General features: G+C 42.3%; 1 protein-coding gene across 1 annotated transcript in view; it reads right to left on the minus strand.

The window, feature by feature from the left end:
* cacna1ab (calcium channel, voltage-dependent, P/Q type, alpha 1A subunit, b) overlaps window positions 1-20961 on the minus strand; it is a 215910-nt gene that overhangs the window by 59047 nt on the left and 135902 nt on the right. The window contains 6 exon segments of the mRNA XM_085785651.1: window positions 1090-1189; window positions 15764-15870; window positions 16664-16723; window positions 18179-18308; window positions 18424-18556; window positions 19648-19949. Coding sequence (XP_085641777.1) covers window positions 1090-1189; window positions 15764-15870; window positions 16664-16723; window positions 18179-18308; window positions 18424-18556; window positions 19648-19949 — 832 coding nt within the window.

Below are 20961 nucleotides of genomic sequence, written 5' to 3' on the forward strand. Positions count from 1 at the left end.
AACTATATAATGGCTGTTTACGACCTCTTCACCATTAGTTTTGGTTTTCTCTTGTTCATAGATGTGGCTCACTTGTGGCTTTGTTTACAACCTGTCAGACAATCTGACACTTGTTTGTTTTCGTTTCTTTTTTTTTTTTTATCCCGTTGGACCTTTATTTCAGAGACGTTGTTGTCACCTTGTAGGGATCTTACTCATTACTCAGGTGAGTGCAGTGTTATCAGGAGAAATAAAAACTCAAGGCAAAAGCAATGAAAAGAAGAAAAAAAAGGTGTTGGGAAATAAAGGAGCTCATGCGTCATCGTCCTAGTGACTAAAATAACCACTGCAGACATATTTTTTTTATAAAGACATATTACTGCTTCACTTCAGGGCCAGCATCTTTCAAAGGGATAGTTCAACATTTTGGCAAATTGGCCCATTGCCATAATCCCTATAGTCATAGCAGTAGGTTCGTTACTGTCCCTTTATTGTTGGTGCAAGCTATTTTTAGAACGGCGGAGCAGAGCCGCAAGCTGCTCAGAGCTACGCTACGGAGGCTAATGGGATTTCTTGGTTTTCCTCATCAAACTCATCAAATACACAATCCAACAACTCCACAACGCTCTGGTGGACAAGTTGTGACCTGCACATTCACCACGCTATGAGATAATAACAGAACGTTACCAGACAGAGTTGTTTTAGAGGTAAATTCATGCGAAACAGCTGATGCACGTTCCTGTCGGGGGCAGTTTTTCAGCAAGCAGTCTCTGCATTTACCTCTAAAACAACTCTGTCTGGTAACGTTGTGTTATTATCTCATAGCGTGGTGAATGTGCAGGTCCAACTTGTCCACCAGAGCGTTTTGGAGTTGTTGGATTGTGTTTTTGATGAGTTTGATGATGAGGGAAACCAAGAGACTATTGGGAATATGGCAATGGGCCACTTTGCCAAAATGTTGAACTATCCCTTTAAGGACTTCTGAGACCTGTGATACACTGAAAAGCACCAAAAAATGTCACATTATGTTTCTCAAATATTTGCAAAAATCGACTTCATTTGTTCAGAAATCCGAAATCCCCCCCCGAATCGCCAATTAAATGGACCCACCTTTAACTTGGGGAGCCGTTTGATGGTCTTTAGAGGTCGCAGCACCCTCAGCACTCTCAGAGACTTGATCGTACTGATGTCTTTGCCCTTGCTGCTCCCCCTACAGTCCAGTCCGGGAACAACAACAAGAGGAAACAAATTAGAGAGCGTGGAGCGGAGGGGACGACGGAGGAGACGGAGCAATCGATCGCAAAAAAGGATCGATAAGGGGAGAGGGGGGATGTCCTTTAAAGCCGTACGTGTCTTCAACATAACAACAACACGTGATATGACACTTGCAATCAATCTGGTATCAGACAGTTACATTAGCACTGGTGTGGACAGTCACAGCTCTTATACAGTCTCTTTCTTCTGCAGAGAAAAGAAACTGTGCGTCAAACATGAAACCGGTGCGAGGGAGAGCCGACCGTTTTGGTTTCATGGACATCAAGAAGCATCATCATCATCATCATCATTAGCATCACCAATCATCATTTTTTGTGATCTTCACCATCATACATGTAGACATTCACTCATTCCATATCGACAGGCAGCTCCCGGTAGAGTGCCCAGCCAAACCTCTTTCTTTCTTTTTCAGTGACACGCTGGTTTTGGTTCTTCGTAAAGAGAAATGGGAGTTTTTTTTTTTTTTTTTTTTAGATGTGGAAACATGAAGTGTGGGGCTGTACAGTTAAGTCTCACATGGGTAGGATTATATACATTATAATCCTGACTCTGTTCACACTAAAATGGATTGATTCTGATACGTTTCACATAGCTTCCTCTCTGTTTCGTTCCAAATTTGACTTCGAAAGGAGACGAGGAGGAGGAGGAGGAGGAGGAGGAGGAGGAGGAAGGGGACAGGAAACGGAGGCTATGCGAGACTCTTTTTGGACATGTGATGTCCCAACGCAGGACAAAGACATCGCATGTCGTGTAACACAAACAAACATCACGAGAGTCAAAAACGAGCCATGAGTTGCGACCGCAGGAAACGAGTGAAGACAAACTTCCTTCGGTAGTGGTGTGTGTGTGTGTGTGTGTTTTTAATGCGCTTGTTTCCTCCCCGAAAAGCCCATAAGTGAACGTCGTGCTCGTGATTTGTGCGCCCATAAACCAATATCAGTGGGGGAAAAATTGGGGTGTCAAGAGAGTAAATAGCCAAGTTGATCTTTACTGTAAGTGGATGGGGCCATTTTCCAAAAAAAAAAAAAAATGGACGCCGGCCAAACCTGAGCGGAGGAGAGGCCGTCCATCACGGCTCGCTCTTTAACTATGAACTCAGCTCCCGTGGCAGAAAAAAACGCAAGACAATTCAATTCAAGGCTGATTGATTGAGCCTGAGCTTCGGCGGTTTGTGTGTGTGTGTGTGTGTGTGTGTGTGTAAGAGTGAGACTCAATCGATGATCAATAGGCCTTCCTCCTTTGACGCTGAGTAGGACTGAGGTCTCTCTATCAGGGCGGCTTGAGAGTATTAGAGTAAAGCCTGATGAGGCCATAGGTGTCAGGACTTAACACACACACACACAAGCACTCACACATGCACACACACACACACACACACACACACACACAGTGGCATAACGAAAACTGTTTGAGTCTCAATATTTATGCTTGTGTGAGTTTTAACGTTCTGGTACACTGCAAAAACTCAAAATCTTACCAAGAATATTTGTCTTATTTCTAGTCAAAACAAATCTCATTATTCCTAAAATAAGTATATTTATACATAAAAAAAGTAGCTTGTTTTTAGACACTTTTTACTTATTTCAAGCATATTTTCACTTGAAATAGTGGAGCAAGTTTTTCTTTCTTATCACAAGCACAAAAAACTTCCTGTCACTGGCAGATTTTTCTACTTATTTCAAGTGAGAATTGGTTTTAAACAAGTGAGAATTATCTAAAAATAAGTTCATTTTTAGGTGATGAGTCTTATTTAAAGTGGAAAGAGTTTAGTTTTGACTAGAAATGAGACATTTTGACAAGAAATAAGACAAATATTCTCGGAAAGATTCTGAGTTTTTGCAGTGTTAACGCGCTGGTCCTGATAAGTTTAACCTGTAGGACTGAAAGGTGGCGGTAAAAGGCGTCTGTACTTCAGCTGTTGGAAGGATCAGATTCTTGTTTTTAACGGCCGCCGACAGAGGAAACAGAAGAAAAAGTCTGATCAATCTGTTCCTGTAGCTGCATCTCAGCTCCTGAAGTTAACGTCATCTGTTAATGCAGCTAATGTGCCGGCTGATCAAATATGTACAGGTACATTTTGGTGGATCGCATTATTACGATCAATTATTTATAATGTGACCGGCACAATTCTGCTTTGTACCTCACAACTGTCAAGACGCTGCGGCAACTTTCCACAACTTTAACCCCTTCATAGGCCACTCATTTAAATAAATTCAACCCTGGACCATTATTGGACGGTATTAGAAGAGGGGTTTTTTTTTAATTCTTGATTTTTTTTTCTTCAATAAAGTTACCATATATGATTATTCACCCTTTGAAGGGAATCATTTTGGATTTTTTCACAGGTAATGTTAAAGGATGATCTATTAACACATTAAAATGTGTAAAAATAATACTTACTCCAAACATAAATACTTAATTTTAAATTAAATAACTAATTTTATTGGTCAAAAATAAGTAACTGAATGTGGTTACCTCTTATGCCTACTTATTTTCAATAAAATCACCAGGTGATGATATTGATTAATGACAATAAACTGATCAGAGAAGCCTTCAAAGTCACTCAACATTGAATTTCTGATGCAAACCTTTTCTTTTTCTTTTAATGCTACACAAATTCAGAGTCAAGGCGACCAATGGGTGAACGGGAGGCAGGTGCACCAGTGTTTGGTACGCAAGTAAAATAACATTAGGTACCGAGTATGCACCGTTGGACAGTGACAGCGAAAAGTTATTTTTAGTTCTTTAATTCACTTGATTGTGCTTCTTCAAGATGAACGCAAAGTTTTCACAGCCACCTTTCAAGCCCACAGGGCAGGACAGAAGTATAAGGATTTAATAATAAGTTATATATGATGGGAATATGAACTAGTAAACTGATTAAAAGTGGAAGTTTGGTCAGTTTAATTCACGGGGCAATGACTGAGACCTTTTAAATGAGGCGTGTGTGGACGGTTTCCTGTGGTTGGTCGGTTGGTATGGTAGCGGAGGAGAAAACAAGTGGCAGCGATGCGGCGAGAATGAGCACGAACGATCAGAAGAACAAAGAAAGAAAGAGCGAGAAGCTAATTTGATCCGGTGATGAAGAGCAAGGGGGGCAGAGTGGAGGAGGAGGAGGAGGAGGAGGATGACAGAGGAAGAACTTTACCGGGTGCTGCTCCTGTCGAGTTTCACCGAAGGTGGAGACAGCGAGAGTCAGTGACAGCGACAGAAAAGGAAGACAGAGACAGAAGAAGAGGAAGAGGAAGTAGAAGGAAAAGGAAGAAGAGGAGGAGGAAGACACATAGACAGACACACACATATAGACAAACATTGATAGAGAGGGAGAGAGAAAGAGAGCGACAAACACAGACACAAGACAAAGAGAGAGAGAGGGGGTTTGGTAGAAACAGGAAAAAATAACATCCATATGAGAGACAGACAGAGAAGGAAGGACAGCAAGATGGCCATAGCTGCTCAGCAAACCCCGCCCACCCCCCCACCGGCACACAGATACACTCAGCACTCCCTCTTTCTTCCACTCCCCCCTCCTCCCTCCCCCTCCCACACCCATCTCTTGTTTCCATAACGACTGGACAGGATGTCTATACACACCCGTCTCCCAGATTTCTTATTAGATTAAGTGAACCCTGCATACTCTCTTATAATGCAGCGTATATATATATAGATATATGGATGTATATAGCTACTGCACAGCTTCCTTTTTCATAACAACATTAAGAGCTTTTAGTTGGATACTTTTATATGGCCCTGCTCCAATATCTCTAAAATTTAGGAAGAAGTTGTCTTGAATGAATCTTTCTTGTAAGCTGCTGATTAAAGGTTATAAAATGTGGCTATCGTGTAATTTCATCTGTATCCACATTGATCACTGAGAGAAAGAGTTAATAGATGTTTGATTTGATGTTTTCCACATTACTATGACTGAATTAAATCATGCTGGATGTGGGCAAGGCCACATTTAATTTGGAGACAACAGTCTGGTTGCAGATTTAGCGGATGCTATAATTAGCTTCTAGTGCTATAAACACATCCACTGTTCTTTTCCAGTTATGGCATTAGCTACTAGGGGTGGGAGAAAAAAATCGATTCACATAAATATCGCAATATCCTTTTTGGCGATTTTTAAATTGATTTTTTTTTTCAAAAATCCATTTTTTTGAATTTTTTGAAATATTGTGCAATGTGCATTTGTTAGCCTTCTTTTTTTACATACAGAGAGTACAGGTTTTGAAAAGGGCTTAAAGCAGAAGTAAGTGATATATTTGTGTTAATATAAGTCTTAAATAGTTATATCTTCCGACAGCAATCACTTACATAGAGTGTTTGGACAGAAACACGGGTCTGTCAGTCACTCTGCTCTGCTCTGAGCCGAGGAGAAAACATTTATCGTATCCTACAGTTTTTATCCAATGAGGAGAGAGAACGGCATGAAGGGCTGTGTGTGCAGCCAAGGGACGCCGTGAATGTGGTGACGTAGGGACGAGGACTGTTATGGTGCGTTCAAGGAAACTCGTAACTCGTGTTTTTTCCAACCTGTGAAGTCGTACCAGTTCGATCTGGTACGAGTTCACGGGTCGGAAGTTACGAGTGGCCGTTATAGTGACTTTCACAGGTAAAACAGGTCGGAAAAACACGAGTGGGTTGCCTGGAACGCTACAAAGTTGTAAGTCGTAAGTTGTGACTTGAAGCTGTAATTTACGGTTTCAAAAGCCTGCCTGGAACGCAGCATTAGCTAAAACGACCGGATCGCTTACTTCTGCTTTAAGTTCACTTTATAATGGAGTATGTTAATTTATAGGCTTCTACAGTATTTGTGTGCAGATAAATGTTAAAAATGCAGACTAAAAATCGAGAGAATCGGCAATATCGTAGAATCGCAATTTAAATCGAATCGCCATCCAAAAAAATCATAGAAGAATCGAATCGGGAGAAAAGCATATCGTCCCAGCCCTATTAGCTATACGTAGCTTATATTGACTTAGCATGTTAGCAAATACAGTGAGGTCAGCACCATTGTAAAAACATCCAAACTATATTCTCTGGTAACTCTTTGAGCTATATCCCCCAGCCCCCTGGCTAAAGACTGAGCATGTGCATGTGCAAACCTTCCTCCTTCTGCTGTGGCCTGCTGTGCTGTGCTGTGCTGTGCTCTACCAGCTCTATGAAGAATTACCTTCACGGTTGGGGAAGAGGAAACTCGATTGCTGCATCCATTTACACCGATTCTTATCTTATCACACCATAATGATCAATTAGAGCAGGCCTACAGCACAAATTGCCCTCATTAGATCTGCAATCATCTGGTGGGATTTTATCAAAAGCTCTTTTTTTTTTGCATGCACATCTGCGCAAGAGAGGAAGGGGGGACTGGGGAGGGGGGTTAGGGAGGTATAGGAAGAAAGAGGTGTCAAATCTTTACAAGTGGCCGGTTCCAGGTTTTCTTGTTAACAGCACAGAGGCGCAACACTCAGGACGTGGGGGGAACTCAAGAAACCAGGACTTGTGTGTATTGTCCCATACACACACACCGTCATATAAAGAAAAGGCATTCTCGCAGAGTAGTACTGCGACTGCATGCAGTTCTCAGTCACGACAAGGCTTCATTCAGCGTTTTTAGTTTAGTTTTTTTTTTTCTTTTTTTTTTGGAGGATGAAGGGTGCCAGAAGCGCAACTGTCGTGTTTAAAACCCATAAAACATGTGTGAAGCCATTGCACTCCGACCATGCTAAAGACTCCTCCGTACAATGGTTCGGTGATGTATACCTGCTTTTAAACAACGTCATGCGTCACAGTGAAATTTCAGAGGTGTGTGTTTGTGCATGTGTGTGTGTGTGTGTGTGTGTGTGTGTGTGTGTGTGTGTGTGTGTGTGTGTGTGTGTGTGTGTGAAGCCTTCGCCCCCCCTTTTAAGCAAAAAACTGTATTAGAAAAGCTCAGCCCTGGAGCGGATGGTGGGAGCGAGGAGGCAAAGGAGGATACATGGTGGAGAGGAGGAAGGAAGGGTGGAGAAAGCAGAAGAAGGTGAGGGAGGAAGAGGAAGGAGGAGGCCAATGAGAGCACATTGAAAGGTTAATAAAAGAAACAAGAGAGAGAGAGAGAAAAAAGGGAAGAAGGAGTCTTAAAAAAAGGAGGGAGATCAGTGAAGGAGGAGGAGGAGGTGTCCTCTTTCCGGCGGGCAAGGGGAGTCATGCTGTGGAGGGTGCAGCAGTGGAGTGATTCTCAACTTGCTGTAACAAACTTATCAGCCAGATGGCACAACTGAATTTGATAAGTTCTGTCTCTTGCTGCTTGACTTCTTTTTTTTTTTCTCTTTTCTTTATTCTTTTTTTTTTTTTTTTGCGCTAAAGTAAAATTTCACTTTGGTGGAACATTTTCACAAAAAAAAAAAAGAGGCATCTTTCTAGGAACCTGTGACTGTCTGGTGCTGATTTTGGTGGTTTTAATTTGAAAACCAAAGTAAAACAGCACGTATGTATTACTGTTTATGAGTATGGAACAAAGATACTCAAGTTAGGGTATTCATCAAAATACTATGTTAAAGAGTAAAATCTGAATAACATTTTTAAAGGTCCCATATTTGATCATTTTCTTGTGTTTTATTTAAAGTGTTGACTTGAATAAAAAAACATCTAAAACATCTTGTGCCAGTGAGCCAATCAGAAGAGAGGTAAACACCCAAAACCCTGCAATTGCAATGGATTGGATGGTGGATCCATGTTAGCAACTGCCCTGTTGTGACATCACAACGTTACAACTCATTTTAAGGCTCAGTTTCTGAATACTGACACTTTCACAGTAGTAGCCTAATATATACTTTATACTATCTGGGACCTTTAACATGTGCCGTGTTGAAGACGTGAGAAGTTGAACCAAAGTAATATTTCACTTCAGACTCTTCATACTACCTGTCTCCTTTACGCTGTCAGACACTTGTATGTGCACCTTCCCCATCCTGTTTTTGCTCCTTGATTTACTCGATGATGTCACTCTGCATTCAAATTCACTACCAACCACACTACACATTACAGTATATGGGATATACAGTACAACAGTATAATATAATATAATGGCCGGCGATGATTATCTGACGACCAGGAGCACAAAGTTCAACATTGCAAACACTGTTTTTTTTTTTCCTTTTTCTTTTTTTTGCAGTTGCTGGCAGCGTGAAACACACAGTGACATTCAGGACAGCACTACAGCTTCTACAGTGTGTGCTGTTAACAACGGAAGTGCTGTGTTCGGCTTGAACGCAAAGTGTCATTAGCACCCCTGGCTGTGGTGCAGTGAGGTGTCTTGCCTCTCTGCGCTTTTTTCCTATGAGATGTTAAATGAAAGTGCTTCTCCGAGGAATTGTAGGAAAAACAAGGAGAAGCAGAAACTGACTTGCAAAAGTGATCGAAAAGTTTTGTTTTTAACTTTGTGCCAATACTTGCTAATAAACACATGCACCAATTTCAAGATCAGAGACTCAAAAAGATGCAATTTCCTTATTTTCTTCTCTCTATTTTGGTCTTCAACTTTGCATTGAAGAGAAGTCAAACTATGTTGGGATGAATATTATTCTTTAACCCTCATGTTGTGTTCATTTCATGTCAAACACTTTTGTGTTCCCGGTCGCAAAGTGTGGTGTCAGTGTGGTGGTCACTGCCTGTCGGTGGCCGTTGAAACCAGATGTTTGTGCTGCCAGTCGGCCTCGGACGTGTGTTGTCAGTGCCTGGACTCTGTGCTGGACACGGAAAGTTGCTGCATAGCGTATAACTGGAGCAGAGTGGGTGAGTTGTTTTCGTCTCGTTTCACTAGAAACCAGGCTAAGCTAACTGATGTTTGTACTGTTGATGACGTTTGGTGCTGTTCTGAGCACTATTTGTGGCTGTAAGTGGCTTTTTGATCGGTGGTTAGTGGATCTGTATACTGTGCTGTTTGTTATGGTGCGGTCATCGCTAACGTTGCTACAACTAGAGAAGCTAGCGGTTATCAGACTTAATCTCTCGAGGGGGAGTCTAACTCGGTGTTACAGTGCGTTGGACCATGGGTTAAACTTACGCTGGAATATCCCTTTAATCAACTTAAGTTTTTGTGAACATTACAGGTTTTTAATTTCTATCTGTTATTTATGGCCTGTATGCCTCATTTATCTGAGCTAATGCATCTGACAAAAGAGGATGTACTTGAGCTCAGTTTTTTTTACACTAATTGTAGTTCCCCCATTCATTTCTAATGGCCGGTCATTTTTGACTGGCACAACAAGAATGTACAAAAGTTAAATAAAAAGTTGTATGCAAATAAATATAATTCATTTTGTCTGTTGAATCTTAGGTCAGCCTGATCACATTAACTACATTTTTCAGAGATTTTTAAAACGGTCAAATTCGACCGGAACATAACATGAGGGTTAAAAATGCAGTTTAAAGATAAATCTAAAGCTAAATGCTAACAAATCTCTCAAAAATTCAACAAAACCAACAATTAACTGTTTTTTTTTTGTGTATCCCACATGTGCTATGATTTGCATTGATACAGTCCATAGTTGACTTGAGTTTAAAGGACTAGCACGTTCTTGATTTTGTTGTTTTCATGAAATGTATTGATCATAGGAACATTTTTTTTGGAACGACACAATAAACAACCTCATCCTGAGTGAAATCTGCATCTATTCATTTCTGCAGTGATGCCACCTTTTGCTTTGCGTTCAGTCTGACCACGCCTCCACCACAGTAGCTACGAGAACACATCGAACTGGAGCACATTCTTTTGCCTGTGACCAACTCTGAACTTTTTTTTTTAACCAAGTGATGCTGCTCACTTGCATCACAGATGGAGGAGAGAGAGAGAGGGGGGGTTGTGTTCAGGTTCATGCAGCCACCACGGCTAGACATGCACTGATCATCCACAGAGCTGAGGAGGATGCACACACAAGCGTTTTCTCTTCTTTCTCACTCTCACGCTCTTGTGTTTTTGTTTTCTGAACTCACACACCAAACACATACATATAAAATCAGACATATTTAGGTTGCATAGTATATCCATACATATTTAATTCATATGTATTTATCTATATATACTACCTCGGCTTAATAATAAGAATAATAAGATCATTCCACCCACCACACCCTGCCCCAGCATGCCCCCCTCCTTCCCTCCCACGTTCAAGTCTGTCTTCCCCGGGTCGTGCAGAGGAAGGAGAGTTAAATACCTGTGGCCTCCGGGTACGTTAACATGGTCAGAGCGGCGGATGAGTATGCGGTGTGTGTTTTGTGTGTGTGTGTGTGTGTGTGGGGGTAAAGGAGGAAGAGGAAGAGAGGCTTTGGTGGGGTGGGTGTGGGGGGGTAGATGATGAAGCGTTGAAACCCTCGTGGCGTTTTCCTCCCTGGGCCGAACGGGTAGCCTGGGCTCTTAAAGGGTTAAAGGTGTCTGGGGCGCCCTCACCGCCACGGACTGACTTTCCGGGAAACTCCATCCCGGAGGACAGGGAGGGGGTAGGATGAGGGGTAGGATGTTGGCTTTAATGGTTGTTGGAGAGGTGTGGTTGTGGTGGAGTTTGGAAACTAATTACTTACTATGGGGTTGTTCTCAGACGAAGGGGGTGTTAGGATGGCGTTGAGCAGGCAAGACAGCGATGGACGGACACTTGCTCCTGACATACAGCCCTTAAACTGAGGCAAACAGCTTGTTCACTGGGTCCAGACATTCATGGTCGCCAGAGGTTGAATCCTACCAACTTTTGATGTTCTCCTGAATTTTTTCCTGCAGCACCACCATCAAGTTATATTATGTCTGCATGCCATGAGCTTTTGTTATGCTGTATGCCAGACTTCTGACCTGTTTTACTTGTTATTATGAGCTTTTACTAGGTAGATTGTTATGTAAGTTGTGTTTTGAAAGTACTAAATTAGGCGCGTTTCCACTGCAGGAACTTCGGGGTAATTTTATGGGGCCAGCCCCGTTGGTGCGTGTTTCCACTGCAGGAACCTCCCCCACAGGGCCATTTACAGGAACTTTTACGGGGGCTAACGGAGTACCTACTCCAGGGTAGGTACTCCGTTCGGCCCTGAAAAGCTCCTGGGTGGGGCTCGAGGTTAACCCGGCACTGATTGGCTAAAGCTAGAGCAGGCTGTGACGCTACCAGAAAGCACCAAAACAACCGGCATTTTTAAAAGGAGGAGCAGAAGGGGCATTAGCCTAGCAGACACCGCTGTAAACAACAAGAAAACAGCAGGAAGATGTTCACAAATGGACCGACGATGAGGTGCAGACATTGATTGTAGTCTATGGCACCGAGGAGATTCAGAGGGGGTTTGAGTCATCGCGGCGAAATGAAAATATCAGCGCACTTCGACACACTGGGGATCCATCACGCCGCAAAACAATGCCGTGAAAAGTTAAAAAAAACAAAAAAACAAACTCAAGCAGGATTACAATCAGCCGCCATGTGCACAAACACACAAACCAGAAACGCGCCTACCGCCTCAGCTCTTTCCATCCTTCTTCTCCGTTGTTGTTATGATTTTTGTTTGTGACCTGCCTGGGTGACGTCACGGTCAAAACTCTCGCCCAGCGATTAAGTGGCGATCGAAACTCATGACGTCACCGCGGGGTCCGACTCTGCAGTGGAAACACGGCCAGTGAGAGGGCCGAGTGAGAGGACGGTTCCTGTAGAAGTTCCTACCCCCTCCCTTTACCAGGAACTCCTGCAGTGGAAACATGGCTATTGTTGCTCCTTTTTTTGGCTTTTAGGTTGCCTTGCCAAAACTAGCCTTGTTGGCTAACTCTGGCCCACTTACAGTTTTTCTTTTAACTCTGTTGATTAGTGGTGCACTGTCCCTATGAAATAAACTAATAAAGTTAATATTTGTTTTCTTATTTTTTTATTAATGTTTTGGACCGACAAATACAAACAAGTAACTGTTACAGTTACATGAATAAGAAAAACCAAAATTGTGTCCTTTTTCAGTATCTGCCCGGCCTTTTTTGTTTCCTTTTTCTTTACAAACAGCAACAACAACAACAAAAAATTAAAAAAAATTAAAAAAGATTCTGCAGTCGAGCAACAATATACTGTACAAATCAAGCCAGACCTACATATTTGTGGTTTTCAGTCAAATGACTCAACAACTACCAAACGGACACCATGAAGTCAAGTCCAGATCTTCACGGTTCCCTTCAGGATGTTAAATTCTGATTGGTCCTATATTTTGACTTCTACAAAATTATATTCAAAACAAATAGTAGTTCCACATCTTTAATTAGCTAATAATGACTAGCTAATTAGGGCCACGGGCAATCGCACCGGGCACTGGTCCCAACAGCTATGAAATAGCTGCAGGGACCAGTGCCCGGGCGAAGCCCGGGCACTACTGTTATTGTGTGGATTTTTTCTTCTTATTATTATTTTTCCACTTCCGGCCGATTTTCGATGCGCTACTAGTCCTGCAACTCGAAGAGTTGCAGGACAAATTATATATCAAAACGTGCGTCCTGATCGGGATCGCTGTGCTATTACTTTTCTCAACAGTTTACGAATTTTTCGCGACGTAGTCGCGAAAAACTGCGCAAAAATTTTGCATGTAAGTCAATGGGACGGGCGAAAAAAAAAGACCGAAAAAGACCAATCATTGGAGTTTAACAAAAGTCTACTGCTCAGGCATACTTTCACCTAGAGACTCCATTTAAACTTTAAACAGTAGACACAAGTCTTGTGTATTGTCGCATTACTCCACGTTTTGATAGGTCATATAGTTTTTGATCAATCCCTGATCAATGACCATGATCATTTTTGGAGAAATTATGAGTTTATAATGGGTGTGTATTGCATAGAATGTTCGTGTCAGAGTGCGTGACATCATCGGTTAGAGTGGGAGAGAGTGAAGAAACATTCTGTATTTTTTCTGGATAAACTGTGACCACGGCCACAATTTACACTCTACAGACATAATTTTTTCAGAATTTGTAAGACAAACTTGTTATCTCTCATGTCATGTGCTCAAAATATCAGAGAGACTTACAGAACTTACAGAATCAGCCTCTGAGTGCGGCCACGTCTGTCTCTGCTCCTCATTGAGTCCAATACAAATATTTTCTGAGAGGAGCAGAACGGCCTGATGTTTTAAAACTGCCAGCGTCGCCAAAATATTTACTGTAGAAACACCAAATCGTACCGAAATTTTCATTAAGTCCTTAGAGCAACGTTGATCTGTGTTTTGTTCTGATAGGAGTTACCGTTTTGTCATGCTAAGCCTAATTGTGAGGCCGGTTTAGAGGCAGAAAATGGCTGTTTTTTCTCCACGTTTCTGTCTGCCTCAGCCTGCGGGGGCCCCTATCGCCGTGGTAACCTCTTTGATCCTCAGGCCAGAGCTCGTTAACTTCATAAACAATCCACCTGGCGCTCGTTTAAATGTTTATAAACACAGACACAGCTAAATCAGACTGACACAGGATGCAGCTACTAACTAACTATGTGTCAAGTCAGTCACACACACACACACACAGACTCTAGAGCCAGCTTCATGTGATTACAGTCACACACACACACACACACACACACACCTACACACACACACACACAGTTAACCTAATGTGGTTACAGCTCCTCCATATCAGTGCTTATAGAAAGATGATCATGTGTCTGTCTGATCAGCTCTGTCTTGACCTTAAGATCGTGGGTTTGATTCCCATGTTGACAGAGATGGCACAACCCGCAGTAGCTCCCGTGGCCCATTCAAAATTTCCCGAGAGGAAATTTTCTAGTATTATTATGCTATCACACTATCACACATCTCAAAAAATGTTGGCGGCCAATATCCAATCCTGTAACAATATGGAGGCCAAATAATCGCTTATTAGCCCAGTTTTTAATTCATTGATATTCATCAAACATTGGCTTATCACAGTGATTGTCTTTAATGATCACTAATTGAAAATTTTTGCCAATAACTTTATACCTTTGTGGCCCACAGGTTGGGAACCACTGGCTAAGCTTGTTAGCATTTAAGTTAGACTGACTGTGCTGCTAAATCGTCTGCAGACCTTCTGTCAAGGCTTTTTCTTTAGTATAAGCCTTGGGTTTTAGGAAGATGGGGGTGCTCTGGTAGGAAATATAAAGCTGAACATTAAGTATGAATTTATAAACAACTCTACAAAATCCAGCCATAAAGGTTTTTGGAGAGGTGGTTCAATATTCCCTTGTTTATTTCCCTCTGTTTGCTGTATGTTAGGATCAAGAGGATTGTAAGTAGGACAGAGGGAGGGAGATACAATAGATGCGAACAATGTGATGATAGAGAAGAGGAGGAGGAGGAGGAGAGGTAAAGTAGAGTAGAGTTGTAATGAAAGGGGGTTTTTACGGTATCTGGTAGGAGGAGGTGAAGGCATCAGCAGGGACAACAGCTGTAGAAGACCTGAGGGGTGTATGGGTGAGCAAAGGTTAGGGAGATCAAAGTCAGGGCTTTAGATGCAAGAAAAGAGGAAGGGATGACTCACGGCCTGGTTGGTGGAAATATCAGAGCGGCATGGATTGGCAAATAGAGGACACAAGGGGAAGAGGAGCAAGGAAGATCGGGAGGAAAAAATGTCGATAAGGAGCAGGTGGTGTTTTGTAGTTTATTAGATCAGACAGTACGGGGATGATACTTGGGTTAGTTGTTAAGGTGGTTGTTTCAGGCAAGGTTTGAAGTTCGTGGAGGGTGAAGGTGGGTGGAGACGGTGTAACTACACTCTAAAAACTCATTTTGATCAGCATTTTGTGGATCTTTATTTAAGAAAAACTCAACTTCTTTAGATGTTTGTGGACCGAAGGAGTTCCTCAGGGTATCCTCTGAGGGCCCCTTCCAAAAAACGGTTGCTAGCATCAAGAAGATGCAACGTTTTCTGAGGAGTTCCTATTTGCTTTTTTAAAGTTTTTTTTTAGAGTGTAGATCAGAGATGGTGAGGATCTAACGGGTGAGGAACATCAGGGTTAGATTTTTAGTCAAGGATCTCGGATGGTTGGTCCAGATGAAGTGGCGATGAAACGTAGAGAAAGACCTGCTGCTGATACAATGTCAAGTGGGAGATGAACCGATGAGGAACTACTGTAGTGATGGAAATGAAGAGAAGAGAAGGTAAAGACTGAGAGATAAAAGACACGACAACAGAGAGGAAGAAGAAACAGTGAACAACAAGACTAGAGTGGAGAAAGAGAGGAAGAAAGAAAGAGAAGGAGGAGGACAGATCGTAGAAAGAGAGAGAAGACAGAAACAGGAAGTGATGATTTCTGTACAGCAGGCTGAGAAGATAGGAGAGAGAGATCAACATTTCCTGTTGTATCGGTCTGGGTGACCAGGGTCTTTCTGCGGATGGCACAATGTGTGTGTTTTTTTGTTTGTTTTTTTGTTTTTGTTTGTGTGTGTTTTTTTTTTGTTTTTTTTGGGAGTGGGGGGTCGTGGTGTGGTGGAGATGATGGAGAGGAGGGTGTGAAAGGGGGTTTTTGGCGGGAGGTTGGTTTGGGAGGAGGAGGAGGGGGGCACTTACGTGAAGGCGAAGGCCACCAGAGCACCACTAACCACTATAAAGTCCAGGATGTTCCACAAGTCGCGGAAGTAGGAGCCCTGGTGGAGAAACAAGCCCAGCACCACCATCTGCAAGACACGGAGCATGCTCAGTACAACACACACACACAAAAAAACACACACTCACACATACAATACTCACAAAAAGTTAGGGATGTTTGGCTTTTGGATTAAATTTCAGAATGCACCTAAAATGCACTATAACCTTTACAGGTGAAATTAATTTAAAGGGATAGTTCAACATGTTGGCAAATTGGCCCATTGCCATAATCCCTATAGTTTTAGCAGTAGGTTTGTTAGCTTTAATTGTCAGTGCAAGCTGTTTTTAGAACGGTGGAGCAGAGCCGTGAGCTGCTCAGAGCTACGCTATGGAGGCTAATGGGATTTCTTGGTTTCCCTCATCAAACTCATCAAATACACAATCCAACAACTCCAAAATGCTCTGGCGGACAAGTTGTGACCTGCACATTCACCACGCTATGAGATAATAACAGAACGTTACCAGACTGAGTTGTTTTAGAGGGAAATACAGAGACTGCTTGCTGAAAAACTGCCCCTGACGGGAACGCGCATCAGCGGTTTTGCATGAATTTACCTCTAAAACAACTCTGACTGGTAACGCTTACATGATAGGATATCACTGTACTGTAGCATAAACTTTTTATAGGGAGATTCTTGTCAAATGTCCCTAACTTTTTGTGAGTAGTGTAAAATGGTGCATTTGCAAGTGCACAAATACACACAGTTTCTCTTATTATAAGCACACACACAAAAAACACACTATAAGAGATCATTAAAATAAAACAAAAACACACAATCATCATCATCATCAACACGCACTCACACCGTGATACTTTGTTACCTTGATCAACATTTCAAACGTGAAGACGCCTGTGAAAACGTAGTCAAAATAGCGCAGCACCTGCAGAGCAACAACACAACACAGTGAGATATAATTATCACAGCAGAGGAAATGGATCAATGAACAGCGAGCGGCGGCAGCGGCGGAGATTAACACAGACAGGAAACAATCAGACTCCAACCACAGCCGTAATCCTAAACTCTAATCTTAATCCTGTTTTCATTGGCTATTTTTAAACTAACATTTTTATAATGATATCTATTCGTCGCACCCTGTTTCCCTCCTCTGTGTCTTTTTTTTTTTCAAGCTCTGATAAATATTAGAGTTAAACAAAAATCAATTTGTTTTTCTTTATTCATTCATTTTTTCTTTTCCGGGGTATTGTTCACATTTTCTGCCTCTTAGCCACATTCACTGTGATGATAAACATTGTGAAGTTGCTGACTGCTGCAGCGAACTGTTTCACGTCAGCAGCAGTGACGCACGTCGTCTCAGAAAATGTTTTTTTTCTTGCAAAGTATATTTCAGAGATCGATCCTGAACAGCTGGCTTCCAGACATGAGGCCACATTTTCATCTCAATTTATCAAACCCATCTTCCAAAACAAGTGCAATTTGGAAACTGTAAAGCTTAATTTTCATTTTAAAGGGATGGTTCAACATTTTGTCAAATTGGCCCATTGCCATAATCCCTATAGCCATAGCAGTAGGTTCGTTACCTTTATTTGTTGGTGCAAGCTATTTTTAGAACGGCAGAGCAGAGCCGTGAGCTGCTCAGAGCTACGCTACGGAGGCTAATGGGATTTCTTGGTTTCCCTCATCAAACGCTCTGGTGGACAAGTTGTGACCTGCACATTCACCACGCTATGAGATAATAACACAACGTTACCAGACAGAGTTGTTTTAGAGGGAAATACAGAGACTGCTTGATGAAAAACTGCCCCTGAAGGCAACACGCATCAGCAGTTTTGCATGAATTTACCTCTAAAACAACTCCGTCTGGTAACGTTGTGTTATTATCTCATAGCGTGGTGAATGTGCAGGTCACAACTTGTCCACCAGAGCGTTGTGGAGTTGTTGGATTGTGTATTTGATGAGTTTGATGAGGGAAACCAAGAAATCCCATGAGCCTCCGTAGCGTAGCTCTGAGCAGCTCACGGCTCTGCTCCGCGGTCCTAAAAATAGCTTGCACCGACAAATAAAGGTAACGAAACTACTGCTATGACTATAGGGATTATGGCAATGGGCAAATTTGCCAAAATGTTGAACTATCCCTTTAAAGCCTTGACCTTTGGTAACCCATATCTAAACCAGTTAATCCAAATTTTCCCAGTTCCTTGACGGCATTTTTAAAAACCTGAAACAAAAAAAAAAACTGCTGTTAATTATTATTATTATAATATGGTAATTATCACCATTATTAACCCCTTCACTACCAGGAACCTGACCTCTTCTGATTTAAATATCAACATCTGTACCGGTCACAGTCGGTCAACACTCATCAACAATGTCTCACGTTGTTCCGTGGCGAGTCGGGCCACACCGGGTCCTCGGCGGCGAGGGCGATGCTGCTCATGGCGATGACGGACAGGATGCTGAACTCAAAGTACTTCAGAGTCAGGATGTAGTGGCAGCACTTGCGAAACCTGGTGCAAACACAAACACAAACACAAACACGTCGTGCATGTGTTGACAACGCAGCAGACCGCCCATCGTCGTGCCAACACGTCTCCTCAGTCTCTCTTCTTCTTCAGTACTCACGGGTTGGTGGTGGACATGATGAAGCAGGAGCTGTACGGGGGCATGGGCTTGGGCCCGTCCTCGTCCCCTTCCTCGTCCTCCTCCTCCTTCTTCTCCTCGCTCTTCTTCTGGTCCGTGTTGGCGTTCTTGTTCACTGAGTGAAAAAAAAGCAAAAAAGAGGAGGAAACAAAGAGGGAGAGGAAACAGAAGGAGGTCAGACATCGAACACATGAAACACGTCCAACCAGCTCAGGAACAGGACCGAATGACACCGGGTTTAATACGTCAGAGTTAAGTTGTAAAGAAACAAACGCCCCACCCCCTCCCCCTCACCCCCGATTCCATGTGTCAAAGTCAATTTACTGTTCATAGGGAGGAAAAGTCAGAGTGTGGAAACAGATGAGTAACGTCCTCTGTTCCTGCAGCAGTGGCTTTGTCTGGTCTGGAAGTGAGAGTGTGTGTTACAAACTGGGAGATGATGTGGAGTCAGACAGATGTGGATTTATAAACAAAGATGATACTCAGACATATTATTAAGGCTGAAGTAAAGCAGCGTGAGTCAGGATATCCTTTTTTTTTTTTTTTTAATGTTGTAAGACGATGCAAAAGTTAGAAGTTCAATTGTTTTCCAAACGGCACTAATAAGGATAATAGGGTTGTGCAGAAATCATGAGTCACATTAAAGTTATAGATCTGACTTGGAAACAGCCACAGTTAAAAAATATGGATTATTGTCTCCCTACAATCCTTTTTTTTTCCCCCTTTTAAAATTTTTTGTTTGTTTCTTTTTTTGTGTGTGTGTTTTTCAGGTTCATTTGCCCGTGTATTCTGTGCACTGCAATATTTCTCCTGCTTTGCAAAAAGCTGGACAAAAAAACAAAAAAAAACTTATTTGACGAAATATTGCCTGTTTCATCAATATATCTTAATTCTTTTGCCACTGTTTGATGTAATTAGCGACCAAACCCAAAAAAAAAATACACCTTAGACTTGTGACAGACTTCAGGACAGCTGTCAGTCCATCAATTTCTACACCCCTGGTTGCCAGTTTTAGCTTTTTTCTGGCACAATTTGCAAAGATAGCAACTCATTGGACATTTATTTATTTATTTTAAGGCTATTTGTAGTGTTTCAAACAAATAAATCTCAATCCTGCATCTAAATGTGCCACCAATGTGTATGAGGAAGTGTTAGGACCTAGAAATGAATCTGACACCAGAGTTGTGATGCTTTCATTTGACTCACCTTGCAGGATGGCGTTGGTGGAGGGGTAGGGGTACACCGGGGGCATCATGTCGATGGTGGTGTACTCGGGCTTGGCCATGCTGGTCAGGATCAGGCTGTCCATGCTGTGCAGCAGCGTGTGGGTGTCGGCGTCGCGGCAGTTGAGCAGGTTGTTGACGTGGTCGGGGTGGTCGGGGGGCAGGTCGTACGGGTGCTCGTGGGCGCTGGCCAGCCTGCTGTTGTTACGGAAGTTGTCCAGGTCCTCGTTGTACTGCTGGATGGGCCGCGTGGTGGACAGGTTGGGACCGGTGCTGTGGTGCTCCCTGAGGACGGAGGAAGAGGAAGAAACAGACGAATGAGGATGAAACAAGAGGGTCAGACTTCTTCTGTACCGGTCCTAGGTATGAATCGCACACTCTAATATTTCATTGAATTGCCTTTAGCTTTGATTTCAGCGTGCATTCGCAGTGGCATTGTTTCAATAAACTTCTGCAATGTCACAACGTTTAATTCCATCCAGAGTTGCATTAATTTTTCAAAGATTGTCATTGGGGTTCAGGCCTTGACTTTGTGGTCACATTGGACCACGTTTCTTCCATGAAGATGATGGTTCCTCACTATCCTTCCAGTTTTTAATAATGCGTTGGACAGTTTTTAACCCAGTTTTAGTCTCAGTAATCTCCTTAAATGTTTTATTTGCTTGATGCCAATAATTTGACCCTTCTGAAACAGATTAACATCTTCTCCATGACCACAGGATGTGTTGTGATCAGTTAGGGTTAAAATTTTTTGGCTGGGTTTGGGCCTAAGTGGGTCCGGGCTTCAACACCCGCGGGTCGGGATTTAATTTTCCGGCCCATTGAAGTCTACATGTCAGACTTGTTTTCATTTTTCATTTCTATTTAATTTGAGCTTTTATATATATATATATATATATATATATATATATATATATATATATATATATATATATATATATACACACACATACATATATATCAAATGTGATCTGACCAAATAAATGATAATTCCCAATAACAAAAAAAGCCCGAAAAGGAGTGTAACACTTATTTAGTCCTACACACACACAGAAAAACTAAACTTTTGGGACCTTTATTTTGACAGGACAGTGTAGAGAGACCAGAAAGCAGGGAGAGAGACCGTGGGAATGACATGCGCAAAGGATCGTCTCAGTCAGGAGTCGAACCGGCGATCAGCGCATCAACATGGGACGTGCTCCCTAACCACTCGACCCCCTCAGACAGCAGGAAGTCCTGTCAGTGTCATGTGACCTGTCCGGCGGCTTCCTGCTCCAACCGGCTGTTAGAGCATCGT

The sequence above is a fragment of the Trachurus japonicus genome, chromosome 1, assembly GCF_045865225.1.
Source record: "Trachurus japonicus isolate A0001 chromosome 1, Traja_1.0".
Taxonomy (NCBI): Eukaryota; Metazoa; Chordata; class Actinopteri; order Carangiformes; family Carangidae; genus Trachurus; species Trachurus japonicus.